At 41.1% G+C, this 14,908-nt stretch overlaps 2 protein-coding genes across 2 annotated transcripts; one reads left to right on the top strand and one right to left on the bottom strand.

The window, feature by feature from the left end:
- The first annotated feature begins 1,676 nt into the window (after positions 1 to 1,676).
- LOC138887728 (uncharacterized) lies at positions 1,677 to 2,168 on the top strand. Its single transcript, XM_070169508.1, has 2 exons — positions 1,677 to 1,827; positions 1,933 to 2,168. The coding sequence occupies exons 1-2, from the start codon at positions 1,677 to 1,679 to the stop codon at positions 2,166 to 2,168; spliced, it is 387 nt and encodes a 128-aa protein (XP_070025609.1).
- Positions 2,169 to 9,270: 7,102 nt separating this feature from the next.
- On the bottom strand, positions 9,271 to 9,995 carry LOC138887727 (uncharacterized mitochondrial protein AtMg00820-like). Its single transcript, XM_070169507.1, has 2 exons — positions 9,638 to 9,995; positions 9,271 to 9,350 (listed from the first exon to the last, which is right to left on the bottom strand). The coding sequence occupies exons 1-2, from the start codon at positions 9,993 to 9,995 to the stop codon at positions 9,271 to 9,273; spliced, it is 438 nt and encodes a 145-aa protein (XP_070025608.1).
- Between the last annotated feature and the right edge of the window lie 4,913 nt (positions 9,996 to 14,908).

Here is a 14,908-nt window from a genome sequence, read left to right as displayed (position 1 = left end):
ATGCCGAGCGGCATCTTAATATTAATTAAATTTACTTGTTAGTTGTTAGCTTTTATGTTTCCATTTCTTTTCCGCAAATGTTAGGTTTACCTAGTCGTAGAGAGTAGGTGCCGTCACAACGGTTCACGAAGGGAGAACTTGGGGCGTGACAAGTTGGTATCAGAGACCTAAGTTCATATGAGTCATGAGTCACAAGCCGGTTTATTAGAGTCTCACGGATCAGTATGAAAACGTCTGTACTTATCTTTGGGAAGCTGTGGAACTATTAGAAAAATTTCATTTCATTTGATTCCTTGTCGTGCGAAATTATTTACTTTGAAATTCTAAACTTTTATGTTGTATTCTCTCACAGATGGTGAGGATACGTGCAGCCGAAGATGACCAGGCTCCCGCGCCCCTTGTTAGAGTTGCCAGAGGCCAGGGCCCAGGTAGAGGTCGAGGACGCCCACGTGGTGCATCCAAAGCACGCGAGAGAGCTGCTAGCGAGGAGCCACCAGTAGCTCCAGTCGGAGCACAGGCACCTGAGACGCCTACTACTACTACTCTAACTATTCGGGAGACACTTGCGCAGTTCCTGAGCATGTTTGGTACTCTAGCTCAGGCAGGGTTGATTCCCCTTACTCCAGCCATATCTCAGGCTGGGGGAGGAGAATATACTCTTGTCGCCCGCACCCCACAGCAGCGGGTTCAGGTTTATCAGATTCTAGAGGTTATATCGATACCACCTATAGCCCCAATCCAGCCCAATGGTGGGGTAGCAGTTCCAGAGGAGGAGCAACGTAGGCTCGAGAGGAACAAGAAGTATGACCCTCCTATATTCAGTGGTCTAGGGTTAGAGGATGCTCAGGGTTTATTGTAGGGGTGCCACCGTATCCTCCATACTATAGGCATAGCAGAGTCGATTGGGGTTTCTTTCACTATTTTTCAGCTTCAAGGAGCAGCCTATTAGTGGTGGCATAGTTATGAGTTGGACAGTCTGGCTGAGGTAGCTTCCCTTACATGGACTCAATTCTCGGACATGTTTTTTGAGAGAGCATATCCGTCAGAGCCTCAGGTAATCATGGTGCGCAGAGTTTGAACAGTTGCGCCAGGGTGCTATGGCTGTTTCAGAGTATGCAGTTCGTTTCAGTGACTTGGCTAGACATGCACCAGCCTTGGTTTCTACAGTTTGAGAGAGGTTCTGTCGGTTTATTGAGGGACTCCATCCAAGCATATGGACTAGCATGGCCCGGGATCTAGAGATGGATATCTCGTATCAACAGGTAGTGAGTAATGCTAGAAGAGTGAAGGGCATGCTTGCTCGTGATAGGGAGGATATGTCTTGAGAGTCTTGCCATTATTCTGGTGCTCGTGCCCCAGTTGCAGTTAGACATGGTAGGGGCTTTGTGAGTTGCCCCGTTCATTCAGTTCTTCTAGCTGCCAGTGGTATTCCAGCTCCTCTTAGTCCTCCGAAGCCTTATTATGCACCTCCAGTATATAGTGTGCCTCCTGCACGGGGTGCTTTTAGTGGCTAGTCTAGCAGACCTGGCCTGAGTCAGCCACAAACTCCACATCCTCCCAGAGCTTGTTTTGAGTGTGGAGACACTCGTCATATAGTGAGGGATTGCCCCAGACTTAGGAGGGGTGCACCTCTACAGACTTCTCGGCCACAACATGCTCCAAAGGGTCCCTAGGCTATGATTACAGCACCAACTACCACTCCATCTGCTCAGCCAGCCCGAGGTGGAGGTTGGGGAGGTAGAGGTCGCCCTAGAGGGGGAGGCCAGGACAGATACTATGACATTCCTTCTCATATAGAGGCTATTGCTTTTGACTCTGTAATTACAGGTATTGTTCTGGTCTGTCATAGAGATGCATCAATTCTATTCAATCCAGGCTCCATTTATTCCTATGTGTCCTTTTATTTTGCCCCACATTTGGGCGTATCTCCAGATTCTTTGAGTTCCCCTATTTATAGGTCTACTCTTGTGGGAGATTCTCTTATTATGGATCCTGTGTATCAGTCATGTTTGATTACTCTTAGTGGTTTTGAGACTAAAGCCGATTTATTATTGCTCAGCATGGTAGATTTTGATGTTATCTTGGGCATGGACTGGTTGTCACCCCATTATGCTATTTTTGATTGTCGTGCCAAGACTGTGATACTGGCTATGCTAGGTTTACCGTGATAAGAGTGGAGGGGTACCTTAGATTACACTCCCAACAGAGTTATTTCATTTCTTAAACCTCAACAAATGGTTGAGAAGGGGTGTGATGCGTATCTAGCCGATGTGAGAGATGTTAGTATTGATTCCCCTACAATTGAGTTAGTCCTAGTAGTGACGGATTTCCCTAATGTGTTTCCAGCTGATCTTCTGACATGCCTCCCGATAGAGATATTGATTTGTTGTCGGGAACTCATCCCATCTCTATTCCTCTTTATCGTATGGCCCCTCCTGAGATGAAAGAGTTGAAGGAACAGTTACATGAATTGCTTGATAAGGGCTTCATTTGGCCCAGTGTGTAACCTTGGGGTGATCCTGTCTTGTTTGTGAAGAAAAAGGATGGTTCCATGCGTATGTGCATTGCTTATCGCCAGCTGAACAAAGTTATAGTGAAGAACCGGCATCCTTTGCCTCGTATTGATGACTTATTTGATCAGTTACAAGGTGCCACAATGTTTTCCAAGATTGACTTGCATTCAGGTTACCATCAGTTGAAGATTCGAGAACCAGATATCCGAAAGACTGCTTTCAGGATTTGGTATGGTCATTACGAGTTCCTTGTGATGTCGTTTGGACTGACCAACACCCAAACAACATTTATGCATTTGATGCACAATATATTTCTGCCTTATCTTGACTCATTCTTTATTGTCTTTATTGTCGACATTCTGTTGTTCTTCCGGAGTCGGAAGGATCATGAGCAGCACCTGAGGACAGTACCTTCAGACCTTGATAGAAAAAAAATTATATGCAAAGTTCTCAAAATGTGAGTTTTGGTTAGATTCCATGGAATTTTTAGGTCACGTAGTGTCGAGTGAAAGGATCAAGGTAGATCCAAAGAAAGTGGAAGCAGTGGAGAGTTGGCCCAGACCATCCTCAGCTATAGAGATCTGAAGCTTTCTTAGTTTGGCGGGGTATTATTGTCGATTTGTTGAGGGATTCTCATCTATTGCAACGCCTATGACCAGGCTGACCCAGAAGGGCGCTTCGTTCAGATGGACAAAGGAGTGTAAGGAAGGATTTCAGAAGCTCAAGATAGCTTTTACTACAGCCCCAATATTGGTATTGCCTTTAGGTTCTGGGTCTTATACTATTTATTGTGATGCGTCACGAGTTGGCCTCGGTGCGGTATTGATGTAGGACCGTAGGGTGATTGCCTACGCGTCCAGACAGCTGAAGGTTCATGAAAAGAACTACCATGTCCATGACTTTGAGTTAGCTGTTATTGTTCATGCCTTGAAGATTTGGAGGCATTATTTGTACGGTGTACCTTGTGAGATCGACACTGATTGTTGGAGTTTGCAACATCTGTTCAAGTAGAAGGATCTTAATTTGCGTCAGAGGAGGTGGTTAGAGCTGCTTAAGGATTATGATATCACCATTCTGACCACCCTGGGAAGGCCAATAAAGTGGCTGATGTTTTCGGTCGCCAGGAAGAGAGTTTGGGGGGTTTAGCATATCTACCAGCAATAGAGAGGCCCATGGCGTTAGATGTTTAGGCCTTAGCCAGCCAGTTTGTGAGAATGGATATTTCTGAACCGAGTCGAGTGTTAGCTTTTATGGTCTCTCGGTCTTCTCTTTTTGATCGTATTAGGGAGTGTGAGTATGATGACCCCTATCTGTTTGTCCTTAAGGACACGGTCTAGCATAGTAATGCTAAGGAGGTCACTATTAGGGATGATAGTGAATTTAGGATGTAAGGCAGGCTATGTGTGCCTAATGTGGAAGGTTTGCATGAGTTGATTCTTTAGGAGGCTCACAGCTCGCGGTACTCCATACATCCGGGTGTTGTGAAGATGTATCACGACTTGAGGCAACATTATTGGTGGCGTAGAATGAAGAAAGACATAGTAGAATATGTGACTCGGTGCCTAAGTTGCCAGTAGGTGAAGTATGAACATCAGCGGCTAGGTAGGTTGCTTCAGAAGATAGAGATTCCGGAGTGGAAATGGGAACGGATCACTATAGATTTCGTTGTTGGACTCCCATAGACTCAGCAGAAGTTTAATGCAGTTTGGGTGATTGTGGACAGGCTGACAAAGTTAGCTCATTTACTTCCTGTGATGACTACCTATTCTTCTGAGCAGCTATCTCGAATTTACATCCGTGAGATCGTCAGGCTTCATGGCGTATCAGTATCCATCATCTCTGACTGGGGTAAGTAGTTTACATCACGGTTCTGGAGAGCTGAAAACATGAGTTTTGATGTTTTAAGCGTCAATACCACACAAGAGGGGGGGTGATTTGTGTGGTACCCAATTTTCGATCTAGAAGAACCAGGTTCTTCTAGGTGTTCTAACTACTACTGTTTGCGGAATTAAAAGTACATAAAATAAAGAACACAAATATTTTACGTGGAAAACTCCTGGCTCAAAAGGTGAAAAAACCATGACCTACTACTCAGTAGGATTTTGCCAAACTTCCACTAAAATCACTGAGCCAAAATAGCATTTACAAAACTCTTTGTAAACCTAAGGATTAACTCTAATCCCGTTGTAGCACACAGCTTCAACTGTTGCGACAACTTCAAGTTAGCCTATAACTTGAACTCTCAAAGTACCTAATACAATTGCTTCTATGAAAGCTGAAAAGGTACAACTTTGAACCACTTACTACAATTGAACTAGAATAAGAAAAAATACAATGGAACTGGTTCTTCTATCTCGTTCAAGTAGCTTCATGAGTGCACACTCAAATCTTACATAAATTGCTTGCAAAATCGCCTTGCTCTTTTGCTTTCAATTTAGTTTAACTTCTGCATTTGTGCCACCCTGTAAAAGAGAACAATTACTGTTATTTAATAGGTTAGAAATCAGAGTTTGATTGGGATTCAATTTCTGATCTTCTGTCATAGTTGAGTTCTTGATGATAACAAACTCTAACACTCTTTTTATCCGGATTATGTTCTCATCATATAAGGAGACTTTCTCCTCTTATCCAGTATGCAACCTTTTTTATCAAATCAGGAGATATTGCTGCTTGATCAGTGGTACTTATCTCCCTCACGTGTATCTCACATGTATAAGTTGATCATGATTGTGCTTCACATGATGGACCTGGTCCATGACTGAGTTCATTTGTCATTCTTCAAAACTTTACCTGTTTCTGGGCCAACAAATTCCCCCTTTTTGATGATGACAAACTCTGTGCTTTTTACTGATCAAAGAACATATAAGAACTCGGCTTAACCATCAACACTAAACTTAAAAAATTTGCTTATCATCAAGAACCAGGTTAATTAGGTTATAAATATCACTTATTTTAGCACAATATCTCTTCCACCTTTTGGCATCATCGAAAAGTTGCATACTCAGTGTGAATTCCAGATTTTAATAAGTACTCATGACCACTAGGGCAACTGCAAGTGCAATCATGGTGCAATCATCAGTAATCAAACAAACATATTTAAACTATGAAGGTCAGAATAATCATTGAACAAGAGAGAACAACAGATGCCATTGATAGAGATATGTTTATACAAACAAACCACAAAAAGAAAGAAAAACATTCAAACCATGAGCAAAAATAGAAAAATCCCTAATCTGGGTCACTGGGGGGGGTACTAGAACTAGTTCAGGAGACAGAAACTAGGAGTCCTAAGGCTTGGAGGAACTGAAGGGTTGAGTTTGGAGAAGACTCAACATATTCAGAAGAATTCCATCATTCTTCTCCTTTTCTTTTGCAAGCTCAATTCTGAGACCATCCTTCTCAGCTTCCACTTCAACCACACGAGCCTGGAGCCTAGTAATTTCAGCATCTTTAGCAGCACATTCCTGAACCAAAGTCCTAACCTTGTTGTTGATGGATGTCATCAGAGATGAACTAGGTTCAACTGGGATGGCATTGACTGGATATTCACAAGCAAGAAGAGTTTTGATGCCAAAGTGTTCTTTGCTCGAGGCCATTTCCCATTTCTTCAAAGGCACGTTCAGCCTGTCCAGAACTGTGGTCAGTATGAAGCCATATGGAGTAGCATGAGCCTTGGAGCCATTGATGACCCTGTCTAGTAATTTGACAATGAGGGCAGACCAGTTGATTTGCTTTCCTCTCTCAAGGCACTCCATAAGAACCAGGTCCATGTAATTTGCAGTATGTCTTCTCTCTTGTCTGGGTAGTAGGCACTTGTTGACAAACTCAAACACAACCTTATGCTCAGGCCTCATCTAACTTTTCTACACAACCTTGGCTTCATTCACATCCTCTGAATCGTAGAACCTCTTGGTGATCTCAAGAGCAGTAGGTAGGGAGTCCAGGCATGGCCATCTTTGCCTAGTGTAGTCATCAAACCCTTCAGAGCGTATCTCCAGAATTTATCCCAGTTTTGCAGCATCAAATTGCACTGGGACTCCCTTCACCAAGCTACTGACAACCTCATCCTTAACAGCAACATTAGCCATGAACTCAATTAGTTCATTTCTGGCTAGTCTCCCATCCATCTGAAGGACCATGTCCTTCCAACCTTGAGCAGTTAAAGAGTCAACCAACCTCATCATCCCTGGTTCCACCAGGTCCTTCAACAATCTACCTTTCAAAAAATTTCTCTTGCCAAAGATGACAAACTTGTCCTATTCCTTCTCAGATTCCTCTTCTTCTTCTTCTTCTCCACTCCACTCTTCATCATCTGAAACTTTTGCTTGTTTAGCTTTCACTGCAGATCTTGTCCTCTTGGCTAGTGAGGGTTCATTATCTACATGTACAGAGGAAAACTTCGTGGAGGAAGTCTTGGGTTTCTTAGGCTTGAGTGTAGGAACCTTCACTGATGTACCCCTTTCCTGATGGACCAGTTCCAACTCCTCTTCCTCAACAGCCACTGAGGATTCTGCAATCTTTCCCTTTCCTTTGTCCATTTTCTTTTTCTTGCATTCTTCTAAAGCCTTTTATAGATCATCTTCACTTTGTTTCACCATACTTCTTGTAGCTCTACCCCTAAGCACTAAAGAGCCAGTAGGTGTTTGGGATGAGGTTTTTCTTTTCTTGGATGGCTTGGGAATATTTGGGGCTTTTGGTGTGGTAGCTTTGCATTTCTTTGGGTCATAACTTGACCCAATCTTTCTCAGTAGATCAGCTAGTGTCTCTTCAATAGATGAAATGGGTTCATCTCTTTTTTTGCTCAGATGAACCAACCCCTCAGCAGCCTCCCCAGACCCACTTCCCCCTGACTTCATGCCACTCTCTTCTAACCTCTCTTGTGCAACCCCACATATAACAAGAACTGCTCCCTTCCCATTTCCCCTCTCTTCACCACATGCACCCTCTATCTCCTTTTCTTTTTCAGACTTCTTTTTACCTCCACTCCTACTCGTCTCAGCTGCTTAACATCCCTACTGGGTCCAACCAGAATAAACCTAGTTTCTAAGTTTTCAATAACAGATAAACTTACCTCAGTAGGGAATTCTTGAGTCTTCTCAGAGTCAGAAGACCCATGTCCATCTCCCTCAGTCGCGGATTGAAAAGATTCAGTCTCAGAGCTAGAATCAGAATTTTGAGCTGGGCTTTCTTTCACTTGGCTAGCTTTCAACCTTTCATTTAAAACCTTTCTCAGAGCCCCAGATGCTATGGTTTTTCGTGCAAGCATTTTATGCCTTCGAAACCTAGGTTTTGGAGATTCACTGGGTGGAGTAGGTGAGGATGAATTTGAGGGAGAAGGTGGTGGAGGGGTTCCAGGATGATCTTGTGGGTTAGACATGGTTGTTGATTTCTTGATAGAATTTGGGAATTTTGGAGAGGAGGGAAATTGGAAGTGAAGAAGTATTTTTGACGGTTTTGGAATTATGATGAAGGATGGAGAAGTGATGTGTATTTAAAAGAGAATTAGACAATTAATAGGTAACGACAGCTTTTTCAGAGGTCAATTAGAAGTCTAATCAAACTAAAATTCCCGACTTTTAATGATAGATTTGGCTTCCCTAGACATTAGGCAAAATTTACGGTGTAGAATTCTAGATGGACGAAACTAGTTCAATGCTTAACAAATATAATTTTCTAGGAATTTGACAAGTATAGGACTTTTGCTCATGATTGAATTATTAGTCTTTCTAGTTGTGCAGAGTATAGAAAACATACCTGAACTTTTATATGAAATCATATTGATGAACCAGGTTCTTCATTTTGAACTCTCTTGAACATGCCTCAAATGCCATAATAGAGAAAAAAATTTCAAGAGATTAGTGAATCATATAAACACATGGCACAGGAGTATACTAATTAAAGTATGAAGCTGAGTAAAAATTAATCTAGATATTTACACACAGTTAGCTTTCCTAGCCAAATATATATATATATATATATATTCATTGTGCATTCTAACCTGAACCTATTAGGTGATCTTAATCATCCCTAATTCCAACCTGTTCCTCCCAAAGTTTTCTCTACTTAGTGCTTTAGTAAAGATGTTAGCAATTTGCTTTTCAGTAGCACAGAATTCTATGTAGATCAAACCTTTCTCAAAGTTATCTCTTAAGAAGTGGTGCCTAACATCTATGTGCTTAGTCCTCTTATGATGAACAGTGTTCTTTGTCATACTTATAGTACTAGTGTTATCACAGAATATAGGAATGCAACCAACTTTAATGCCAAAATCTATCAGTTGTTGTTTGATCCATAGCAATTGAGCACAACAAGAGGCAACAACAACATACTCAGCTTCAGCAGTGGATAAGGCCACTAAATTTTGCTTTTTAGTAGCCCATGACACAAGACATGAACCAAGGAAGTGTGTCATACCTGAGGTGCTTTTCCTATCCACTAGGAAACTTGCATAATCAGCATCAGCATATCCTACTAGATTGAAATTACTACCTTTGGGGTACCAAAGACACAGATCAGTGGTGCCTTTCAGATATCTTAGTATCCTCTTGACAGTAGTCAAGTGAGACTCCTTTAGATTTGCCTGAAAACGGGCACAAAGCCCTACACTGACAATAATGTCAGGTCTGCTGGCAGTAAGATACAGGAGTGAACCAATCATACCCTTGTATAACTTTTGATCAACTGATGAACCAGGTTCATCAATGTCTAATTTAGTGGCAGTTGCAATGGGTATGTCTATTTCATTTGATTCTTCCATTTAAAACTTTTTGATAAGCTCTTTTGCATACTTCTGCTGATGGATCATGGTTCCATTAGGACTTTGTTTGATCTGCAAGCCTAAGAAGAAGTTAAGCTCACCCATCATACTAATTTCAAACTCACCCCCATTAATTTTGCAAAGTCCTTACTTAGCTTATCAGTGGTGGCCCCAAAGATTATGTCATCAACATATATTTGTACCACAAGGAGATCCTTACCTTTTTCCCTTAAGAATAAGGTACTGTCAATTTTACCTCTTTTGTAACCATGCTCCAGTAGGAATTTGGACAGTCGTTCATACCATGCTCTTGGGGCCTGCTTGAGTCCATAGAGATCTTTGTCTAACTTGTACACATGATCAGGACATTCTTTGCTCTCAAACCCTGGAGGTTGTTTTACAAACACTTCTTCTTTCAGGTAACCATTCAGGAAGGCGCTTTTGACATCTATCTGATGAAGAGTGAATTCCATATGTGCTGCAAAGGCTATGAGGAGCCTTATTGCCTCTAGTCTTACAACTAGAGCAAAAGTCTCATCATAATCAATGCCTTCCTCTTGGCTGTAACCTTGAACCACCAGTCTTGCCTTGTTTCTTGTAACGGTTCCATCTTCATTAAGTTTGTTTCTGAAGACCCATTCTGTGCCAATAACTGATCTATCCTTGGGTCTTGGAACTAGATGCCAAACTTGACTTCTCTCGAACTGATTGAGTTCATCTTGCATTGCATTCACCCAATCTGTATCCTGCAAAGCCTCAACAACATTTTTAGGCACAATAAGAGATAAAAAGGCATCAAAAGCACACCGATTCTTTAATTATGATCTAGTTTTGACTCCAGATGTTGGATCAGTGATAATGTTCTCAATAGGATGAGAACTTTTATGCTTGTGAGGTTTCACAACCAACTGGTTTTTGCTAGATGTTTCTCTCATGTTCTGTTGCTGAGGAACAGGGTCATGACCAAGTTATTTTAGGGGATTTATTTCAATTCCTCCTTGATTAGTACCCCTTGTCAGGTTGCCCTGGATGGAAGAACCCGTTCCATCACCTGTTCCTTCTTTTGGTGCCACTTTGACTTGTGCTGAGGCTTTAGTCAAGTCCTTTACCAACCCAATGGCTTCAGCCTCATGTTCATGTCTCTCAAAAAGAATGTTAGTTTCATCAAATACTATATGTACACTTTCTTCTACACATAAAGTTCTTTTATTGAACACTTTATATGCTTTGCTATGTGAAGAATATCCCAATAATACTCCCTCATCACTTCTGGGATCAAACTTACCTAGGGACTCCTTTCCATTATTATGCACAAAGCACTTACATCCAAATGCCCTACGATGGGATATATTTGGTTTTCTCCCTTTAAGTAACTCATAGGGAGTCTTCTCTGTAACAGGTCTAGTCATGCATCTATTGATAATGTAACATGTAGTGTTTATAGCCTCTGCCCAGAAGCTATGGGACAGCTTACTAGAAAGAAGCATAGTCCTAGCCATGTCTTCAAGAGTCCTATTCTTTCTTTCGACTACTCCATTTTTTTGAGGAGTACTAGGGGCAGAGAAATTATGATCATACCATTTTCATCACAGAATTCAACAAACTTTGCATTTTCAAATTCAGTTCCATGATCAGACCTAATGAATGCAAGTTGATTTCCTAATTGTTTCTGAGTTTTTCTAACAAATGCAGTAAACATGTCAAATGCTTCATCTTTAGAAGTTAGAAATAGAACCCAGGTAAATCTAGAATAATCATCAATAAGCACCATTACATATTTCTTTCCACCTCTGCTCATGGTTCTCATTGGACCACAGAGATCCATATGGACCAGTTCTAACGACTTGGTTGTGCTTACTATTTTCTTGCTTTTGAAGGATGATTTTACCTGCTTCCCCCTTGCACAGGCCTCACAAACCTTGTCTTCCTTGAACTTGATATTAGGTAACCCTATCACAATGTCCTTGGAGACTAATTTGTTTAGCTGATTCAGACTGGCATGATTGGTCTTTTGTGCCATAGGAGGGGATCATTATCCAGCACACTTAGACAAGTTAGTTCATTTTCTGAGAGAGTGGACAAATCTACAATGAAAATATTGTTAACTCTCTTTCCCTGCAAAACAATCTTGTCAGTGGTAAGATTAATCACAAAGCATTTTGTGGAGGTGAATGCTACGAGGTTACCTCTGTCACACAATTGTGACATACTGATCAGGCTATATTTCAAGCTATCTATCAAGTAGACATTCTCAATAGAGTGAGAGTCTATCTTACCTACCTTTCAAACTCCAATGATCTCACCTTTCTTCCCATTTCCAAAGGAGACATTGCCTCCCTTTAAGTCCTCAAGTGAAAAGAACTGGTTCTTGCTTCTAGTCATATGTTTTGAGTAGCCACTGTCCATGTACCATATTTGGCTACTTCCCTTCACTTGGACCTGCAAAAAGAAATCAGGGGTTAGTCTTAGGAACCCAAACTAGTTTGGGTCCCTTTCTATGGGCAAAGGGATAAATCAAATTCCTTCTAGCCCGCCCAGGCAGCCTATTTTTTCTTTGAACAAAAGTTTTGTTCTTTTGACTAGTCTTTTCTTTTGCATTACATTCATTTTTGTAGTGACCAGTCTTGCCACAATGTGTGCAAATTTTGTTTTCAGCAAGAGTGAGGTACTTGCTTTTAGGATCCCATTTAGGTGCTTGAGTCCCATAACCAAGTCCTCTTGTGTTGCTACTGTGATGTTCGTGTAGCCAGGATAGTGCATCAGAAGCCTTGTTCCATTTGCAAGTTCTGTCTAGTTCATGTTTTACCTTCCCTAGATCTTCTTTTAATACTCTTATCTACTCATCTTTCCTGTATAGCTCATCCTTCATTTTTCCTAAGTTTTCTTCTAGGTTGAGATGAGTGTGATTAGCTTTCTTCTTTCCTGTTCCTAGTTTCAGTTTTAAGTTCTCAGACCTAAGTTCTAGGACACTAGTGTCAAGTTCAAGAACCTGGTTCTTCAACTCAGTATTTTCACTTTCACTCTCATTAGCCCTAGACTCTAGATTTTTGCACTTGGCTTTTAGGATCATACATTCCCGAGACAGCTCTTCCTTTTCATTGTTAATTATCTCAAAGTCATCAATGAAATCCAGCAAATGTTCAGATAACCTTTCTTTAGATAGGAATTTAATCTTGTCTTTGAGATGAAGATACTTACCTCTTGTTCATCATCTGATTCTCCGATGGCTATAAGAGCTTGTTCATCTCCAGCTTTATCTTCTGAGTCCTCATCTGATGTTTCTCCCCAGGCAGAAATCATAGCCTTTGTTGATCCTTTGTTCTTTTTTGGTTGAACCTGTTCCTTCTTCCTGCTCCTTCGTTCAGCCCTTTCCTTCTTCCACTCAATTTCCCATTGAGGGCAGTTCTTATCATGTGATCAATCTTACCACACTTGTAGCAGTCCTTATTGGTCTGTTTTTCAGTAGTCCTTTGTTTGTTGAAGGTTGTACCTCTTGAAAAACCCTTTCCTCTCATCAGGTACTTTTTAAAATTTCTCGTGATCATAGCCATTTCATCATCCTCCAAATCTGAACCTTCATCAATTCTGAGAGCCAGACTTCTTTCCTTCTTGGGTGCATCCATTTTCATGGTTTGCCTTCTTAGTTCATAGGCAGTAAGGTTTCCAATTAGTTCATCCAGCTTGATGGTAGCAATGTTCTTTGATTCCTGAATAGCAGTGATTTTGCTTTCCCAAGAGACTGGCAAAACCCTTGTCAAAATCTTCTCAACTTTGTCTTCTTCAAGAATAATCTTTCCAAGAGATTTAAGTTCATTTCTCAGTGTGGTGAACCTTGTATACATCACTTGGATGGTTTCTCCTTCCTTCATAGTGAAGTTCTCATACTGGGAGTACAACAGTGTTCCTCTGGACCTTGTATACATATCTTGGATGGTTTCTCCTTCCTTCATGGCGAAGTTCTCATACTGGGATTACAGCAGTGTTCCTCTGGTCCTCTTCACTTGAGGTGTTACTTCATGAGCCACTTGCAAGGTGTCCCAAATTTCTTTAGCAGTAGTACAGTTTGAATTCTACTGTACTCATCTGGGCTTAGTCCACACACAAGCCATTTCTTGGCCTTGGCATTTTTCTCCCACGTCTTCAAGTCTTCAGCAGTGCAGTCAACCCTTGTCTTTGGCACATCCACTCCTTCAACATTCTTCTTTGTATTTTCTAGAGGACCATCAGTGATTATGTCCCAGAGTTCAAAGTCTTCTCTTATGATGTGATCCATCATCATGTTCTTCCACCAAGAATAGTACTGATCATTGAAAAGTGGAGGCCTGGCAGTGGATTGCCCTTCCCAGTTCCCAGGTGGTGCACTCATGTTGATCTTTTTCTAAGGTGTTAGCCTCTTCAAGGATAACCTGCTCTGATACCAATTGATGTTTTAAGCGTCAATACCACACAAGGGGGGGTGATTTGTGTGGTACCCAATTTTCGATCTAGAAGAACTAAGTTCTTCTAGGTGTTCTAACTACTACTGTTTGCGAAATTAAAAGTACATAAAATAAAGAACACAAAGATTTTACGTGGAAAACTCCTGGCTCAAAAGGTGAAACAATCATGACCTACTACTCAGTAGGATTTTGCCAAACTTCCACTAAAATCACTGAGCCAAAATAACATTTACAAAACTCTTTGTAAACCTAAGGATAAACTCTAATCCCGTTGTAGCACACAACCTCAACTGTTGCGACAACTTCAAGTTAGCCTATAACTTGAACTCTCAAAGTACCTAATACAATTGCTTCTATGAAAGCTAAAAAGGTACAACTTTGAACCACTTACTACAATTGAACTAGAATAAGAAAAAATACAATGGAACTGGTTCTTCTATCTCGTTCAAGTAGCTTCAAGAGTGCACACTCAAATCTTACATAAATTGCTTGCAAAATTACCTTGCTCTTTTGCTTTCAATTTAGTTTAACTTCTGCATTTTTGCCACCCTATAAAAGAGAACAATTACTGTTATTTAATAGGTTAGAAATCAGAGTTTGATTGGGATTCAATTTCTGATCTTCTATCATAGTTGAGTTCTTGATGATAACAAACTCTAACACTCTTTTTATCCGGATTATGTTCTCTTCATATAAGGAGACTTTCTCCTCTTATCCAGTATGCAACCTTTTCGATCAAATCAGGAGATATTGCTGCTTGATCAGTGGGACTTATCTCCTTCACGTGCATCTCACATGTATAGGTTGATCATGACTGTTCTTCACATGATGGACCTGGTCCATGACTGAGTTCATTTGTCATTCTTCAAAACTTTACCAGTTCCTGGGCCAACAAGTTTGGTACTCCGATGGAGTTGATCACATCATTTCACCCTCAGACTAACAGTCAATCCGAGCGCACTATTCAGATTCTAGAGGATATGCTCCGTGCGTGTGTGATGGAGTTTGGAGGTTCTTGGGATAAGTTCTTGCCACTTGCGGAATTTGCCTACAATAAGAGTTATCAATCCACCATTCAGATTACACAGTATGAGGCTCTGTATGGTAGGTGGTGTCAGTCCTCAGTGGGTTGGTTTGAGCTGGACGAGGCTAGATTATTGGGCATAGACTTGGTTCAGGATGCTTTGGAGAAGGTTAAG

This window comes from Nicotiana sylvestris, chromosome 3 (genome assembly GCF_000393655.2).
Source record: "Nicotiana sylvestris chromosome 3, ASM39365v2, whole genome shotgun sequence".
NCBI classification, from domain to species: Eukaryota; Viridiplantae; Streptophyta; class Magnoliopsida; order Solanales; family Solanaceae; genus Nicotiana; species Nicotiana sylvestris.
This window is presented reverse-complemented; position numbering and strand designations above follow the sequence as displayed.